The 20,440-nt window shown below is 35.4% G+C and overlaps 1 protein-coding gene across 2 annotated transcripts in view; it reads right to left on the reverse strand.

Annotated features, from left to right (window-relative positions):
• ESRRG (estrogen related receptor gamma) overlaps positions 1 to 20,440 on the reverse strand; it is a 179,361-nt gene that overhangs the window by 40,176 nt on the left and 118,745 nt on the right. Inside the window, exons 3-4 of one of the 2 annotated variants that reach the window (XM_036758116.1) lie at positions 18,173 to 18,283; positions 14,361 to 14,522 (exon numbers count right to left, since the gene is read on the reverse strand). In XM_036758116.1, the coding sequence (XP_036614011.1) occupies positions 14,361 to 14,522; positions 18,173 to 18,283 (273 nt within the window). Of the gene's footprint in view, positions 1 to 14,360; positions 14,544 to 18,172; positions 18,284 to 20,440 lie in introns of both variants that reach the window. The other variant, XM_036758115.1, reaches the window with a different exon arrangement.

Genomic DNA, 20,440 nt, shown 5'->3' on the forward strand with positions numbered 1-20,440 from the left:
GTTTGGAGTCAGGAAGATCCAAGTTCAAATCTGACACTTTCTAGCTGTGTGGCCCTTGGCAAGTCACTTAACCCTGTTTGCTTCAGTTTCCTCATCTGTGAAATGAGCTGAAGAAGGAAATGGCAAACCGCTCCGGACTTTTGCCAAGAAAGCCCCAAATGAACTAACTCATTAAGAGTCAGATACAACTGAAACAACTCAACAACAAAGGAAAGCAACAGAAAAATGACTACCTGGTCAGACCTGAGCTAGGAATGGATGGTAAGAAAGAGAAATAGTTATATTGATTCTGGAAGCCAATTTTCAGAAATAAAAAATTAATTAAAAAAAAGATTAAGGAATAACTGCCAAGGCAGAATGTATAATCCTAAGGGGAAAAAAAGAGATTGAAGAAAACGTGTCCTTATATTTCATTTCTAGTGCTATAATTCTCTCTAATATTTATGTAATATAACACAAACCATCAATAACAAAGGAAAATAACTATTATCAGGTTCCTTCAAACCTCAAATCAAAAATCAATGTACATAATTTGAAACACAGCATTTTGTACTCTAGTAGAAACTTGGGGGTGGGGTGGGGAGGGCACTTAACAAAACACAGAAATAAATACAAGATAACCAAGAAAGAGATCGCTTTGTCAGCTACAAAAAAACAAAACAAAACAAAAAACTACCAAATGTAGGGGGGCACAAATATTTAGAAACCAAAAATGACTCCACAGACTATTTTTTTCATTCTCCTGATGGAAAGCTAAAAACTGTTCCAGTGAAAGACATGGGAGTATATCAAGAACCCACATGAAGAGTTGTTGGGATTTCTTCTGTTTTATTTGCAGAAGTCAGGAATGGCACAGCCTACGGTCTCTAAAAACAGATGGTGACGGTTTGCTTGGACATGGGCTTCTTGTCACAGTAACAGAGCGGAAGTTCCCCTAACCTCAAAGTTTGGTTGTTGGCATGGAGATATTAGAAGTTTAAAAAAAAAAAAGCAATGTCCATTTGAAGCTTGTCTGTGAACTTTGCATGAACCGCTAGGAATAATGTAGTGTGATGACAAGCCAGTTATACCTTCCACTAAATTTGCTGTCTAGAATGAACTGAAATAGTGTTTGGTTTGTGTAATTACGTCCATCTATCTTTATATTCCAGCGGCATATCGCAAATTGAAAATACTAAAAATTGACTGTTGGTTCTGATATTTAATGATTGCCAAAGACAAGACGATGATTTATTGGTTACTTACCGATGTGACACATTTGCATCTTATTAGACGGAGATTACTATTCCTTAAAATGCGGACGAGGCCTGATCATGTCTGATGGATTGATTTGATTTGCAAATGTAATCAAACTAATAAGAGGGAAAAAATGAGCAGTAATGCCTTGTTTTTCAACTGGCAATCACTCCCCTGCCAACAAGGCTGATATCCCTGACTAAGCAGCCTTTTACACAGGCTTCCTGTCGCCTCAAATAAACAAAGGGATGCTAAGAGCTTGATAAGAGGATAACAAGGAAAGTATGGATGCAACATGAAGCCTACACCACCTCCTGTATTGTTACAGCGGTAAACTGGTAAAAGTTACCAGGAGTAGGTGTCATAGGAACTTCAGAAGACCAAAAAACAGGTACAGCTCTAATCGGCCAGTCCCCAGGAGACATCACAACAGTAACAGAAGGACAACTTGTTTTAAAAACAGAAATCTTGATATTTCCCTTGAACAAAGTTATTTTTAGATGCAAAAAATAACCTTGCAGTTCACAGGCATGTTAGGTTTCTATAATAAACCGACGACCTGAAATCCAATTTACAAAAACAAAACAAAAGTGAATTGATAAATAGAGATAGGCAAGTAAATTCACTCAGAAATACTGCTAAAGAAATAATGAACTACAGAGATAGATAAGATAGGTAGATGGTGGTATACAACCAGCAAAAGGGAAAAAAAATCTGTTCAGAAAATTTGGTTATAATAGTTCACCTTTTTAGATCACTCCTAGCATAATTCTTTGCTATTAGCAGGGAAAAAAAGGTTACTATCTGGAATGAATTGAAAATAAAAGACCTTTAGCAGAACTCAAAATTTTTAGCTCATATATTAAAAATAATTTTATATTCATGCAAGTTCTAATTGTATCATAGATATTTTCTTAAGGAGAAAAACTTAGAATAACCTATAATCATTACCTTTGGTTTTAATCTGTTAAAAAACAAAAGACAATATCACGTACTTTAATGTGGGGACTGGATATTACAAGGTGTCTGATGAAAAGCCAAGCTGGATTCAGAGCTAATTACCATATTCAACTATCTAAAAAATTTTCATAATTTGGGCTCTGCAGGCCAAAAAAATATTTGTTCATTCATACAAAAATATTTTCATGCGTGGCCAAATTCTAATTAAGTAATAGCAATTCAACTCTGACTACATAAAATTACATTGGGGTTTTGAATTTTAGTAAAGGTTGACTCCAGATGTTATCACATTACAACCTACCCTTGACAACAGGGGACAAACATGGATAGGATGAAGAAGTTCAATTCAATAAACATTTATTAAGCGATGCAGCACAGGGGAAAGAGCTGGATTTGGAGACCGAGGATTTGGGTATGAGTTGTGGCGTTACCGCTTACTACCCATGTAACTTTGGGAAAGTCACTTAGTTTCTCTTGTCTGTAATTTCCAAATCTGTTAAATGAAGGGAGTGGGATTAGATGACCCCTAAGGTGCCTCCCATCCCTAAATCTAGGATCCAATGAGGGTACGTGGCTGCTGTACTAGGCAATGCAGATAGGAACATGAAAAATAAAGGCATCTCTGTCCATCAGGAACTCAAGAGTTTAAAAGAGAAAAGACATGCACAAGAACATTTGTGAAAAAAAGTTAGAAAAGGATTGAGTCATAGGTGAGGAAAAAACAGCCTTGGCATGAGAGATTAAGAAGCAGACAATTTTTAGCTCAGGAGATGTTACCGAAGATGGCTGACTTTAGGCTTTGAAGGAGGTAAAGGATTTCAGTAGAAACAGATTGGATACAGAGATGAGGACAGTTCTCTATGTTAAAGCATGAATGCAGGAGAGGGCAGGGGGAAAATGAGTAGCCAAATTTGCCTGGAGATTATGGACATTTTAGTGAAGTGCGACAAAATGCAGCTGGACAGGAAAGCTGGAACCATTTTATAGAGGGCTGTGTCTGTCTGGACAAAGAGATTTTATTTGGTAGACAATGAGGAACCACTTGTGTTTTTAAATTTTCTTTTAAATCGGATCTGCACCGTACTATGAATGAGGCAATGGTGGAGAGAGGGGTGGAGAATAGAGACTGAGAAAATAGTTAGGCTATCAAAGTGGACCAGAGGAGAGGTATTGAAAGCCTGAAGCAGGGTTGGGTAATTAAGAGCATAAACAAGGAAATCAATGTAAGTGCTATTGCAGGACTGACAGCTGATTGTATAAGGAGAGGAAGGGAGAAGATCAAGGCCTTTGTAATTTGGGAAAAGATAGTGTCATCAATCAAAATAGGTTTGTTAAGAGGAGAAGATGACAAATCTTATTTCATATATATCAAGTCTGGAAAACTAAGAGAAATGATTCCCTTTCCACAAATGGTTAATGTAGAAGAATGTAGTTAAGAAATATTAACTCACATCTAACTGCTACTCTCTGCTCCCAGTTCCGCCCTCTGAGATCAAGCAGAACAATGCTAATCCCTCTTATACAAGACAGTCTTTCAAAGTCTTGTGGATAACCAATTCCCACCAATCTTTCATACCCTTCACCATCCTTCTTGCTCTCCTCTGGACGATCTCTTACTTATCAATGTCCTTTTTAAAATTTGTTACTTCAAAAAGGAACATCGTAAAATAAGTGTGGTGGTATGACCAGAGAATGCTACAAGCTGGACTTTCCCGTACCTAATCCTGGATAGTACAGCTCTTTGGAGGTAGCCAAATACTGCTTTCATGGCTATCACATGAAATCACCAGCTATCATATGGCTACCACATCAACACTGTTGAATCACACTGGATTTATAAATCAATTACAAATTACCTATCTTCATCTGAAGAACTTCAGCCTACCTGTCCCACTTCCATTCCTGTTTCCTTCGTATTTGTGAAGTAGAGTTTTCCATCCCAAATGTAAGACTTTACATTTATTTGTATCTTTCAATACAGAATTTTATTAGATGTGGCCTTTCAAGGATTGGAGGTAATCAAGGGATTTTGAAATTGTTCCAGTGGAACACAAGCTCCCCTGGGTCCTGGCAAGCTAGAAAAGCTTTGAGGATAGGGCTAAGCTTCAATAGATACCTCAAAAGTTTCTCCTATACCTATCTCCCTATTCCTAAATGATGCTTCCTGGGCATCAAGAGTAATCTTACTACAAGACAATTCTGATCGCCCAAACGTTCGGCATCTTGAAAAAACACCTTCACATACTTAGCCCTTAGCTCCTGAATAAACGAACAAAAGATACAATTCTTTCTTCTCACGAACTCAAAAAATAGTAAAGTTAATAGTACAGAAATAAAATAACTGAGCTAGAGTGTGCTATAAGGCAATCAGCCTGATTTTATTTACAAATGCTGACTTCACATATTTAAAAGGAGTCAGTCTTGCCATTAGCACCCAGATGCTCCTTTTCCCTCTCTTTCTCTTCAGCTGGTCACCATGTGCCCTGCCTCAAACGTGCTGACTGGATAAGGGAGCCCTGCACTTCAGGTAATTAATCCTTTCCTAATGTAGGTTAAACAGGTGTGAAGCCTACTTCATTCAGAGAGAAAGTAGCAGCTCTTTGGAGACACCCATGGAATTACAGTATTTAATTGGACTCAGATGACTTCCAGAAACAAGCTCAGGCTGTGCTGCTGACCTAGTCATATAGGAATACAATGCTTTTGCTCTAAATCTAAGTGGATTTTATAATATCAGCAATGCATAGTTAAAAAATTTGACTTCCTCACCAACACACACTGGCATCCACTTTTATGGGAGATATGATAGGTGGTTAATGGGACTCCTGATTTCAGGATTACCATGTGATAAAGAGAGTTCATTTACACATGTATTTGACAAAAACAATAGTTGCTCATACTAGACACGTCTGAGAGTTCATGGATGTGGGTACCCCAATGGTAGAAGTATACAAATCATCCATGCCTCTTCATCCTGTGTTACCCTTGTTGACATTGGTCCACAGGGGATCCACACCTCTTCCTCAGGGCTTCCCTCTAGAAATCAGACTAATAGAGCATGTAGGCTGTTCACTGGTTATCTCTCATTTTTACTACATGAATGCCACTTTTTTCAATCATACATCTTGGTGTTAAATTCTATATATATATATATATATATATATATATATATATATATATATATATATATATGATTTCTCAAATGCAATTCATTAGTTGAATGCCAACAATTAGAGGGCAAAATGTATAGGATAGTCAGCATGGAGTCAGGAAGCTGAGTTCAAATCCAGTCATAGATACTAATTAGTTGTGTGGCCCTGGAAAAGTCACTTAATCTTTTTTTTTTTTTGCCTCCGTTTCCTCAACTGTAAAGTAGGAAGAATAATAGCAAATACCTAACGGGATTGGACTGAGAATCAAAGAGGAAAATATCTGTAAAGCACTTAGCATAGTGCCTGGAACCCAGCAGGCACTTAATAAATGCTTAAAAAAACTCAGATCATTTCTGGCTTTGGTAAGCAAGGAACACTTAATAAAGAAGGTCCCATTTAGACTGGATCTTGAAGGATCTTGGAGGGAGAAGACAGTTGAGTAACAGTAGTGCGGGTGGAGGGAACAGCATGTAAAAATGTAGACAGGCAGGTGTTTGTGTATCAAATGAATAGTCTGGATGAAATACATATAGGGTGCAGAAAATAGCACAATGGAAAAGGAGATTTTGACCATTTTACCATTAATTATGATTTTTATCCACTGTTTCAACACTTTTCAAGGTTACTCTTTTTTTCTTCTTAAGAAACAATGGCATTCACGACAGTGACATATGAATTTAAATTTAAAAAAAGAATTCTGAACTCTTTCAGAATTTGGATGCTCATAAGACTCTTTCTAGAGTCTGACTAGAAAGAAAGAGCTCTTACAGAGCAGTATCAGGCTGTTGGCTGCCTCTTAGTAAAATCCATAGCCTTGGTGTTTTTCCCTGTAAAAGTCTTCTGTTTTAAAGAGAGATTTCAAGTTAGGCTAGCAACCAGTAGAGCTCCTAGATCTATATACTGCACAGCGTAACTGTTTAGGAAATGCAGTCGTTAAAGATGATTTCAGCAAGTTAAATGGTTATTTTATAGTATTCTCCTAATTAAGAGTCATTTAAGATGGTTGGAAACTGCCCTGAATTAGGGGAAAACAGCATGATTTTAAGGAAAATATATTCCAATAAATTCCTGGAATGCCCTGGCATATCTGGTACAGTACTCCAAATGCTATCTGATTTGCAAAATACCAGTACTTCTATAGTTCTGGGTCAATTTTGAGGTCAGTTTGTGCTGAAGCTTTCATATTAGATTTGTTGGAAATGAAAAAAAAGGAAGAGGGTAATAAAAAAAAAGTTAAAAGGAGAGAGGAGGTGAGAATATATTTGGGCTCACTTGGTTAATGAGGTGACTTCTTACACTAGATAAGAAAATTGCAAGCAATCACATAGTCACCTACATAATGCTATGCAAAATGACATCCTGTAGCTGCCTGTCACAAATGTTGTCATCCTGGAGGTTCTCTTACAAATTATATGGCACATTATGACCAGTTGATACATTTTTATTGTTGGATTTTACAACACTATAGTGGATGCCACTTGGGAATTTAAAATAAATAGCTGGATTAAAATATAGTCATTTTTCAGATATAGTGGGCACCAACCAAGGAGTCTTTATCATGTATAAAGAACAGCAGCAGTGACAGGACCTGTGATTTTACTGGTATAGGGAACTTCCTGGTAAGGAAAATCCCTCTACCAATGCAAATCGGCACCTTGGAGGTTAAGTGACTTACCAAGGATCCTAAATCTAATATATGTGAGAGGTGGACCTTGAAACCAGGTCTTCCTGACTCCAACTCTGTCTCTCCACCCATTATGCCACATTGGCTCACTTACCAAACAGAAAATAGCCTCAAAATAAGAAATTGAAAGAGGCCGATTATTTTCAGCATCCTTTGATTGTCAAGGATCTGTCCTATGGTACACTTTCAAAGTGATAAGTATTTAAATAGAGAGGAATCTCCCTCTCCCTTCTTCCTCAACTCTTATAATATTTCAGCACATTAAAGATTAATAGCCAAACAGGTGTCAATGTCAGGAAATATCCCTTCATATTCAGCCTAGATTTTGCGATATTTTAACTCTTTTCCCCATTTGACTTGTAGCATATGGTGACCTGAATACTACCTTCCTTCTCTTTGCTCAATTCTTCACCCATACTATTCATTTATTTCTTGCATGAGAAAACCATGATTGTACACCTCAATTCCAAGGCGTGACTTATTCTTTAGACCTTGACCTGACAAGGAGGTAGGCAGAATTAGTCACCAGTCAGATAGAAGCAAACAAAAGTCTGAAAATTTTACTTTTTTTTTAATTTTAGGCTTTGGGATATGGAATAATTTGAGGTTCTGTTTAGGGAAACATAACAGGTCAAGTATTTACCACTTCTTTAAAAAAGACAAAAAAAACGCAACAGTATTCTTGAGTTGAAGACCCTATATTGTACAAGTTGATTTTTTAAAGTAATCAGAATTGTTTTATAAGAAAGGGGGTCTGATATTTGCCATCTTAGCTAATATTTCCAAATACAATGCAATGGTTAGGAACAGAAGTTCTGTGCTTGACTATAGAAAACTTAACACCTACACCAAATACAACAAAATAAATCACAAGGGTATTTTGGGAAAAAAAAACATCTCTCTCTTGTTTAAACTGTGTATTTTCAAATTATCCTATATTATACAGAAAAATGTTTCTCTGATGCTTGAAGTCTCCAGCTGCCACACAATTTATATCTCTTTCCTGTCCTCTTTGTTTTTCAGCCATTTTCCCTGAATGTCAAAGTCAATTTAGTGCATTTCACTTTGCTGAATAAATCAGAGGCGAAATCCTTGCTAAAAGTGAAAATTTGATTTGCTAAAAGGAGCTTAGGGCAACTATTAATCAATATATCCAGAGTGTCAACGCCAAGGCCATGATAGACATGCATTCATTTGGAGATTGGTTGAGGCAGATAAAGGGGGACGCAGGGGAGAAAGTGCAACCAGTCCATGGGAGGGAGAGATTAGGGTTGAAGAGAGGGTCAATAAGGAGTAAAGAGGGAAAGGAAACAGTAATCTGCGAAGGCTGGCCTTAAATATCATAAAAAAAGGTGGCCACAATTCTTCTAAATATGGCAAAAATATTTTGATTTAGGATTTAAATATACGTGTATAAAACAAATTGGGCTGGCTCTCATTTAATACTTTTCTCCAACTACATAATGGTCATTTAACTTCATGAAATAGTCCTGAGAGGTAGTTAAACACGATAGAAAATAGTTACATTTTGTAGCTAGTATGACCAAGGCATAATACAGGGGAAAGAAACTATTGGCCTTAAATTTGTATGGGTACCACTGGTTTGGTAATGGGTTGGGATGCGGGGAGAGGAACAGAAGAGGGGACAAGGGAAGGGGAGAGAGGGATAGGAAAGAACCTGTGGTTTTGGTCATGATAAAACTTACTCAATTAGCTTATCACCAGATGGCAGAGCTGAATCAGACATCTTAAGAACCATAGTTGAACCATTTGATTCAATTTAAAAAGAAAAAAAATTTCTAGGTACAAGGAATTCTGTTGAACACTAGAGATCCAACAAAAAATAAATAAAAGCTCCTAACTTCAAGGGGTTTACATTCTACCACCTTGACTGAACATGGCTTAACAAATACCATGAACTGGCCTGATAATTAAATTTAGTTAATGAAGGCATAGAGTGCTGCATGTTAATCTGTTTTCCACTTCTAAACTGAAGGTACTAAAATAGACTTAAACTAGAACAAATTCCATACAGAGAAGGAAAACCTGGTTCCCAAGAAAATGGAGAACCTATTGTTACTTTAATTCCCAACTAAACATAAATCACTCGTTATATATAATTTCACATAGGACATAGCAAAATATATATATATATATATAAAAGCATGGCTATACAAAAGCTTCTTTGCTAGGTACATGTGTTTAATCAAACTTTTTTCAAATGCCCACTAAGTGCTAGGTCCTGTGTCATTTGTCTGTTTCGACTCCAATCTATATTGAAGCATGCTCACTGTTTAGTATAGAAACTAACATAACACTCTATTCCTATCACACACATACATGGGTAAATACCCTTTGCATTCAATGTATACTGCTGAAAACATTCCAAGTGATTATTTCCACCACATTCTTTATGCTTTTTCTCCATGTCATTATCACACAGAGTGGTGCTACCAGAAGTTCATGATGAGGAAAGGGCATTTTAAAAAATGACAACTCTGCAGCAAATCATGTTCTTGTTCAGTTTTAGAATGTTAAACTGTACCCAGGAGAGCTGCTTTAGAAAGGAAACCTTAAATATTGTGCTCTACAAAGAGTGTGCTGAAGCAATAATGTTTCATAAAACATTAACATTAGCACTAAAATATTCAAAACATTCCTGGATTTGCTCCATCAGAACTTACACCCTGGTGTAGCACAAGTTTTTATCCATAGTTTTTAAACAGCTTTGTCATTTCTGGTAAAGTCTGAACACTCATGATGGGAAGCTAACCAACCACTTTTGGAAAGAATCAGGTAATTTATTGTTTTTGCCACAATTTTTTTTTAATGCAAAGTGGACAGTTGGTTTCTGTGAATTCAGCCAATATTTTTCACAGATGCACATTTCAAAAGGAATATTTAGTGCAACAATGTATTTAAAAACAAACTTCTATGTTTCTGGACTCTACTAAGGAGAAGCAGATATTGTAAAATAATCTCTCTCCCCCTATATCAGCGATAGAGTTATATTATAAGAATGATGATGAGAATGATTCACAAGTAGCAATCAGATTTCAGCAGAATTCTACCCCTTACTGGACGATAGACTGTTCAATCTGTTATATTCAAAAGAGACACATGACCCTGAGACTCTTACAAAAACAGAAAGGAAGAAATTTCCCACGTGAACTGTTTGTTCTTCTAATACCTAATATTCTTTTCAACAAAAGGTATGGAGCAGAATACATAAATATATTTAAGCCACTTATATAGGTCAGCTAATATGGGTGATGTCTTTCCAAACATCATATGAAACAGCATCAGCATCTGACTAAGCACCTTCAGCATTCTGCTAACGAAGTTACGGTACATAAGAATATTTTAATCTGGCACAAAGAACAATAATAGATCTGACTGCTGGGCCGATAATCTTCTTATCACACCCTGTGAAACCTAGCTCTAATATTTGACTGAGCCTCCATTACTAGGCAGCCCATTCTCAAAAGGCCAACAATGGAAAGAGAATGAAGTGCAATGTGCAAGTACCTCCATATCTACATAAAAGAGATTAGAGGCGACAGCGTTCCATTTTACAGCTCAATCATATTGTGTTAGCATGCGCTTATCCGAGCGCGGACGAAATTGAAAGAGAAATAAAAAAAAAGAGTCAGGCAGATAGGAACCAGAAAAGCGAGGCATGAGCAATTTCCAAGGATATAAAAGGATGCTAATGGCGGGGCCCTGTCATTCTTAAGAAGGGCTATTAGGGCACCATCATCTGTTCTTGTGCCCTTACGCTCTTCTAACTAAAGTCAAGCATTTCCTAATGCCATTTTGATCTTTTTCTTCTTGAGATAAGGCATGGTCATGTTTCATAACAACACACTTTCCATTTATTTGATTTATTAATGCAAGTCAACTAATTCTATAGACTGATAAAAGTCATTTCTTCCACTATAGTCTTTTATTCGCTTCTTTACTTTTTTTTATTTGGCAAAATCAAACTATAGAGTTTATGCCTAGGAGTTGAGAAGAGCTCTAGAATGTGCCTTTGAAGCTAAGCTTAATTTTCAATTGAGCTGCCAATTATGAAACCAAGATAGGAGAATAAGAAAAAAGATGGGAGTTTGCAATTTTCTCAAGGCCTACAGCAACGACCTTTATACTGTGCAAGCTTAAGTGGAAATTAAACAATTAAGAGTTAAATTCTGAGCTAGTATATTAAGTTGCAAATAGACAAATTCTGAATCTATCCCTGTTATTGGGACTGTTACCCTATTATTATTATAGTTTTACTTTTTAATCAAGGTATATATATATATATATATATATATAAATATGTGTGGTGTGTGTGTGTGTGTGTAAAATATATATATATTTTAAAAACATATTTTCACCTTTACATCCCTGTAATACTTCATTTCCTTGAACATCACCCTAATGTGTTGCTGGTCTTGACCAATGTCTTGAACTGTAGTGGGACATATAACCCTTGCTCAATTAAAGGAAGTCATCTTCCTTCAACTAAAAAAAAAAATATGCTATGGAATTTCAGCAATGACTGTACTATAACAGAAAAGCTCTAGAATTAAGAGTCAAGAAGGGCAGGTTATAGGCCCTATTCTCACATTCATCAACCATGTGACTGTGGGCAAATCATTTAATCTCTTAGGCCCTTAGTGCTATCAACTTTCAAAACCAGGAAATTAAATTACTTTTTGTCTATAATCCTATTCAGCTCTAACAGTATATCTTTATTTTTCAATTAAAAGGAAATTCTTGTTTTGTTACCTTGAAATTTTATGACCCCTTTAGCAATAACTCAGGACATCCTGAAAATATAACAAAATCACAGTTGGAGGTCATAAATCTAGAATCTATCAATAATAATACCCTCACAATTCTCCACAAGTACCAGTCTTTGGCTCAAAATCAGCAGCATTTACTTATGGTTAATGTAATCTCTATTTCCAACCCCCAATCTTCTCTGTCACCAACCCTTTAGAGTAGAGGTATGAAAATCACAAGCTGTTGGAGTGGAGTCTCAACCAGATTAAAATGTAACTGGGAAATGTTTTAACAAATTTTTTTTTAAATACCATACAACATAAATAATGCTAATTTGTGGTTTTCTAAGTCAGTATGTTGTCCATTTCTATTTAAGTTTGATACTACTGATGCAGTAGAGTATAACCTTTCCTCAAAGCTTATTTGTTTATCATCAGAAAACAAAAGGAAACTTCTTTTATTCTTGTTTTTCACTTAACTTGGAAGAAAGAAAGATTTCTGGATGTCTTCCCACTATGCCTACAGAACAACAAATGAGGTATTTAACTTTGCTCTTCCATTAAATTGACGGACTTTTCAATTTACTTTTCAGTTTTACTCAGTGGGACTATCTTTCACATATTTTTGTACAAATATGTGTGTGGTGGGGGTGTGTGTAAAACATATATAACATATTTTCACTTTTACATCCAAATACTTTATTTCCTTGAACATCCCCTTAATATGTTGTGGCATGTAATAGACTCTTAATAAATGCTTATTGACAACTCTACTCTTGGGTTCTTTTTGGCATAATATCACCAGAGCCTATAGCCAAATGGTGATCTTACCTTTTCTGACTTCATTCAGTGCAGCTGATGAAGATTTTTGGTGCAAAAAAACAAAACAAAAACAGACATACAAAACCAAAACCCAAAAAGTTCTTCACTGTCTCTCATTTCCAAATTATTTTACACTTAGGTCTTATGTGATTAGCTATAGTTCAGCATTTGATAGGTTTCTCTTCTGTCATGTGGGTCTCAATGACTTAGAAGTCCAACAAATTTCTCTTTCTATCTTTCATGTATGAAAGCCACAGATACGCAATTTCAAAACAAATGCCTGAGCAGTCTTGTGCCTGAAATCTCATCCGGACTCTACATTTAATAATCCTGAAGGTGGTATCATCAAAAAAAAAAAAAGAGCAAACTTTCAAGCTCACCTATTTAACTAGTTTTGACTTAATTTGGGGTGCTTTATTAGCAAACAGTGTAAGACAAAGTAGCTGGTATAATACAGAGTGATGTTTAAATTAGTCTACAATTTGCTTGGGCTCATCTAGAACTGCACCGAACAAAGCCATTCAGAAATGTCAGCTGTGTTCCTAACCACTGTAACAAATTGTTGCCTGAATGCTGCACACCTAATGACTTCAAATTAGCTTCACTGCGATATTGCCTGACAGTTCGTTACGACTGTTAGCAACATAGCTGGCGTATCATGACCAATAAATTGGTTTCAGTGTGGGCTGGGAAAGGGACTTCCATCAATTTGATTAAAGAAATTACTGTAGCATTCAAAGCATAAAGACAAACTAGTTTAAGGAGACAGAAATAAGTTAACTGTACCAGAAAAACATTGCTCATGATTCAAAAGCTTGTTTATAAACCATTTGTGGTACAAAGTTCAAGGGAAAAAAAAAGACCATTTGGGTCCAATATTGACTATCTCTGAAACTGTAGTTATATGTTTTTCCACTGAAGTAAAAGGATGTTTTTCATGTTAGAAAAAACAGGAAATTTAAATTTTTCAATTCTCAAAAAACACCAAGAAAAAGTAAATGTTTATATAATTCTTTACCAATTAAGGATGACTTTAAATATTTTGTCCATAAATTGTAATACTTATAGAAACTAAACATGTCATCAGCAAACCAAAACCCTGAGTGTGTGTGTGCGTGTGCATGTGCATGCGTGTGTGTGGGGGGGGGTGGAAAGAGAGACAGTGTGAGATGGAATCCTCAGTACAGACGGCCCAGAAAATAAAAGAGAGTAAAATTCAAGCTATTGCTAGAAAGTAGTAACCTTTTTTGAATTAGAAAATGGTTAGGGTTCAATGACTCCAAACTCTATGTCAAGGAAATTTTTAAATCATATTTTCCTTTTTTGATGCATTCTACCAAGCTTTTTAACAGAAAAATCACTATAAAATGAAGTTGGTATAAATGTATTTTAGCAAAATGGCCAAAGGTCTTACCTAAAGAATCATCAAAAAAGGTCAGAACATTTATAATCTATTATCTTTAAAAGAAAGCTACCAAATACAATTTCATAAATGAATAATTGCATGATATTGTGTGAGTTCTGAAAGAATCATCGGGGTTTTCTTTCTTTTTTATATCATAAAAAGTCTAAAAATGGAAATTTTGAAGATGCGTACCTATTAAGCAACATGAAGAAATATACAAATCACAAGACCACACAATCTTTTTTTAAAAAAGAGTTTGAAAAGTCAAAAGTGAGGGTTTTGTCTTGTTTTAACGTTTTTTTCATTAGGTGTTTTTGCTGTTGTTTTTGTACCTGGAATATGCTTAGCCCATCCAATGATGACCACCAATTCTCTATCAGCCAGGTCACAGAGGGTAGTGAGAGCTTTGATGTCACTGTCTGGAACAGTAGGGTCAGGCATGGCATAGATCTTCTCCGGTTCAGCCACCAGCAAATGTGAGACAATCTTGTTATCTGCAGGAACGGACCAGAGCACTACAACATCACTAGTAGTATCATCCTCTTTTTTCTCAACCATAAAATATTCTGTTTTCCTAAGCTAACAGTGAATGTGGCATTAGCTTACAAGTATTCACATTCATTTTGAAAATATATTTCTTCTAAGCAGATCTTAACATGACCCAGTCAAAAACTGTGCCAATCAATAAGGAATGGAATAAAACCAATTCTTGGTTTCCTTTCTGAAGAAGGAAAGAATGTGTCTTATAATAATATTATTTCTTGCAAATAGGTAAAAAGAAAGTGCTGTCTCATGTGCTTTCATTATCAAGAGACTAATATACTATGGGATCTAAGAATTATAATATTTTTAAAGGAACGCTCAAAAGCAAACTAATAAAATCTATGATATAATGTGGGGTAGAGGTGACTGCCCATGAAAATCATAGATATCTAGGTCATTAATTGTCTTAATTCCTTTAAAAAGGGCAAAGGTCATAGTCCTTCTGCCAGGCTGAATGACTGATTATATATAACCTCATCTCCGGTAGATACACTAAACAGGAGACTGGTTTGCCCCGTATCATAATCTCCCCCCCCACCAAACACACACACACACACACACACACACACACACACACACACACACACACACACACACACACACACACTTTCCAAAAACAGCCAATACCAGAAGGAGAAAACATTTAACAAAAATTCTCTCCTTGAATGTGCACTTGTTTCTTCAGTTCTGGTGTACATTTCATTAATTCCATTAAGTTCTTCTTTTGTCTAATACTCTCTCTCTCTCTCTTTCATATTTGTGTATCTGAAAGTTGTGATATATGTTTAAAAAAATCCTACACAAAATACACCAGAGCCAAATGGAAAGCATCACATCAAATGTGTTTTATTGCTTTGGGGCATGCGAGAGTTTATAGAACGGGTTGTAAAGCCTTGCTAACTGAATAATTTCTGGCTGGCCCAATTTTCATTCCCTGTGAGAACCTCTGCATCTTTTCCATGTGTGGTTTACATTGATTTCAAAGGAGATATGAATGGGTCAGAAAAAGCCTGGATATTTGATTATCACTGCCTTAAGTGAAAGCCTGAGCATAAGTAACATTTATAAACATTTTGTTTTTGAAATAAAAAGGACACCTATTATTTCTTTTCATTTTACTGACAACATATACGTCTCCTAAAATAAAGGAAAATGTACATATTTTCTTTATCTATAACATCCTCTCTCTGTCACAGAAATATAAAAGACAGATTTTCCAAATTCTTTATCATCTTTTCTTAGTCATGACAGTGTAAATCATTATAAATATGGACATCGCCAGGACTACATTTACAGAAGAGAGGACTTCAGACAAACTAACACTCAAGTTTAGGTTGTGAAGAACCCTGTATCCTCCAGTCCATTTTGTTCTTTGTTTGGTTTTTTATTCTTCCCACCCTTTAATGTGAGGAAAATATTATTCTATTTACAGAGAAAACTGATTGTTTTCAGGTGATGTAGGGACATAGTATGTACTTTCAATTATATTTGGAAAATGTCAGCTTTAATTGTTCTGAAAATATAATACATAATATAATATATAAATCTTAGGCAGGTTATTATATTCTGTATATTAGGGAAGAATCATCAATAAAAGGTAAAAAGTAGAGTGGACAAAATTCTAGTCTTTTCATTACAGAGAAAAACACTACTTGTACCAAAGGACACTTACACTGAAGGGATAGAGAAATTTAGTTTCTGTTTAAAAAGGCCCATCATTCAGAAAATTGAATAGCCATGAGCACTGTTTCTAGGTAAATCTTATTTAATGTTTCCTAATTAGAATCAATAGAACCCAATTTTCATTCCTCTGCCTTTGTACTGCACAAACGATCAGTCAGGGTCCAGAAAATCTCCCAGGCTACTTTCTCAACAAAACAGATTCCCTGTCTCTTGACACTTATCTGACACAATCTGAAAATTAAGTTTTATAAATGTTTGTTACAAAAACACACTAATTGGATGAACTAAGGAAAATTAACATACAGGCCTTTAGATAATGAGTAATGATTTATTAGAATGGTAGTTTATTTCAGACAAATGAGGCTTGCTGAAATTGCTATAAGCTTCTTAAAGGTATTGCATCCCATTACTTCCCAGGATTCTCAGCATTGCACAAGGATCCTGGGAAATTCCCTTTTCATTCTGACTTTAAGATGAGCACGTGTTAATTTTTCTTTCAGAAGGGAAACTATCAATGGTTTTTAAGTGCATGTCAACATAAAATAAATGAGAAATAGAAAATCTGTACAATACAGACTCCAGGAAAACTAGAGCTGTAATTAAACTAAGCATTAGCGTTTATTGAATTTTATTATATTATCAGAAAGTTTTTATTATAATGCATAAAATCTGCTTAATGCAGCCCCAGACTATATTTACAGAATACTAACAGCTTATAGAAGCTGAAGAAAAGATGCCAGATTGGACAATTGAAGGTATAATCAACATAATGTTTTTTGGAAAGGCATAAGGAAACTATGCCATATGTTCACTTAAGCTACAATTTCATGTAAAACTGGTTGTTTTTCTTCTGACATGGCTAAAATGCCTTTCTGCTTATAAATTGAGGTCTGTTTTATTTGCTCCAAAGACCTCCAGATTCTCCCCAGTAATGTGCACAGCAGTGACCCCTCCTGGAGGCTACTGAGTTTGAAGGAAATATTGGGGAGTAGGGAAAGAAGGGAAAAAGAGATGGGGGTTTGTAAAAAGGCTTGAATATGAAGGTTGAACTGTTGAGACAAACTCCTTAGAATTGTATTACTTGTGGATTTTGTGACTGTGACAACTGAGCAGGAGAATTCTATTATCAACTTTCAAAGCATTCCATGACTGTCTGACAGGAATTCCGACTTGGCATCCCAAAACTTGAGATGTGCTGCACTATTGTATCTTTCAGAAAACTGAAAAGGTTATTGCATTCAATCTATACTAAAGTTACCTTTCATTAATTAAAAAAAATAGAGTTTGCCTTTTAGCAATGTACCAATAACATTGTAAATTGCAAACTTGATTTATAAAATCATAGGCTTTTTAAAAATAACTCATAGTGCTCATATGGCTATTTTAAATAAAACTACCAACCTATGCTTGTTATTAGTGTGGCACATTTTTATTTTAATCTGTTGGTAACTACTGTGTTAACCTTCTATATCTCCAAATTAATGAGGCTCCTAATGTATTTTCATTGGGACGTTGAGCAGTAAAACTCATTTAGTTAGTGAAAACTACAAAAATCACTTTCTTGTGAAATCTGTAACCAGCAACTCCAATGAGCTAATGATCACAGTATGGTCCATTTTTATGTACCACTGAAAATAAACACAAAGTGTAAATGTAAAATTTGCACTGCATAAACTGTGTATTAACATGCTTTACAAACAAGACTGGAAAAGGTAATAAACTCACAAAGCTTTTGACAGAAAAACTGCAATTAGTTACATTATATCTTGCATTCTCTTGGTAGCAAACCCACTTGTGACAAATGCCATCATCCTTATACAAAGGGAGTTCCTACTAAAGGCAGTGGCATGGGCTGACACACTAAGTCAAAAGAAAAGCATTTGTATGCTGGGAATTCCAAAATATCTGATGTACTTACATGGCTTTTTGGCTGGCTGAACTAGCTGAGGGTTCAGGTACGGGCTATTCTCTGCATCTATTCTGCGTTTGTACTTCTGACGACCTCCACGTACTCTATCAAGACGCACCCCTAATGCAAGAAAAAGAGAGATTCTGTTATATTGCTGTTCTGCTCACTGAGCTGTTTCCCCATCTACACAATAATTATGATTTAGTAATGGGATACCGGAGTGTATAAAGTTATTGTATCAAAGCAAATGGTGGATTATCATTAGAATTTTTAGATTCTTGAAGCTGTTGTGCTGATATAGACTACACATAGCAATCTCTATCAGCTCTGCAAATGTAAATGCAAAAGGCAGGTTAGACATGGAAAAACCTTGAGAGTCCCTCAAATAATCAACCATTATTACCCTAAGACTCCTACCAGCTACTTGTTTAAAAAAAATCTGAAAATAATACTACTAGCAGTGCCTATTTCTAAAATATAAAATTCATGGGGAAAAAAAACACATTATCTATGTCTTGGAGCAAATAATTTCAAAAGAATCCATTCTAACACATAATTGGATGGAAAAGAGATCAGGCCACAAAGATAAGGACTATGTCTATGATTTCACTGGTAAAAGGATTTCCTGAATGTGAAAACTTCCTCTGATTTTAAGGTTGGGAGAGTCTTAGAGAGTTCCTTACTTCATTGAAAAGTTAAGTGACTTCCCCAGGGTAACACACAGTTAGCATGTGTCAGAGGTGAGACTTAAGCCCAGGTCTTCCTGCCTCCAAGGATGGCTTTCTATTCATTAGGCCAAAGTGTCTTATTGACTTTCATCAGATTGAAGGAGGAAAAAAGAGAACCCTGGACTCTTGGGGTCTAAGGAGGGAGTTGCTAAAGTGAGTGAGGTGAACATAAAAGTATGGAAAATGGAAGACGAATTTTGGACAAGTAACTTCAGGTCACTTGGCCTGAATTTTATCCACTATAAAATAAGGTTATTGGATTATATACTCTGTTGTTAAGTATCTTTGTGACTCTAAATAGAAAGGTAAATTGAAAGGTAAAGTTATATATTCTGAATTTCACAACTGAGGCTGCATGCATACTGAAACTGAATACAACATCAGCAGGGCCTAGGACCTAAAGAAGCAAGGTATGTGATTAGCGTGTTTCAAAAAGCAATAGTTAGTCAGACTGAGTTGAAGTGGGGAGACAAATACTTAAAAAAAAAACACCATGGTTCTTTTTTTTTTATAGTATTATCATTTTTACTATATGGGCACAGCCTAGCCATAAGTACTGAACATTGCTACAGTGATTAAAGTTGATTTTTTTTCTTTTAAAAAAAAAGTTTAATTATTTTCCAATTTCATGTGAAAACATTTTAACATTTGTCTTTAAAAATCGAGTTCAAAATTCTTTTCTTCTCTCCCTCCCTTCTCCCCCTCATTGAGAAGGCAAGCAATTTGATATACAAAATCAAATGTTTCTTTAGAAAGAATTTATTAATATACTGGTAGGAATTAATTGAAGTGAATATCTTGATCATTCTTTACTAAATCCTTGACCTGTTTCATGCATGTGTCAATGAAAATACAAAGTGCAATAGTACTGCAGAATTCAACATGGCCAAATGAAATTCACACTGGTGTTTTAGGGAAACACAAAGATCAAATTGTCAGGTTATCAAAACGCAAAAGATTTTCAAGTGTATCTAGCAAGCAAACATATTCTGGTAAGGCAAGACATGAACTTGATCAAGACTAGATAAGATAGGTTGTGTGGCTCTATCAGTGTACAGTTAAATGAAATCACCTCAGTATTTTCAGGTAATGTACAAAAGGTTTAGCAAATAATATGAAACTAGAACTTTACAGCATAATTTATCTTCTGCAAGTCAAAAGTGCTGCTACATCCTAAAGATATTATAATTATGGAAGAAATAACTAACTAAATGATCACTGCCAAACATTTTAGCCCCAGGGTCTTATTTTAAATTCTTATCCTAAACCTTTTCACATTGAACTTCAACATCCTTCTTTTTGACCCCAAAATATTCTATGCTTTATGTTTCCAATTCCCTCATTTCCAAAAGCTTCTCCTTATGATTAAGCATATTTTTATGGATTCTGTAAAAAAACAAAACAAAACCATTAATGTTATGTTTATTTGAGAAGCATTTAAATCTGTTGGGTAATAAAGGGTTTTCTGCAAATCTAAATGATATTACAAAAATAATTTATATATGCTCTGTGTGTTTTGAACCCCATGATCCTTTTGTTCTCTACTCTC

This window comes from Trichosurus vulpecula, chromosome 4, assembly GCF_011100635.1.
Source record: "Trichosurus vulpecula isolate mTriVul1 chromosome 4, mTriVul1.pri, whole genome shotgun sequence".
NCBI lineage: Eukaryota > Metazoa > Chordata > Mammalia > Diprotodontia > Phalangeridae > Trichosurus > Trichosurus vulpecula.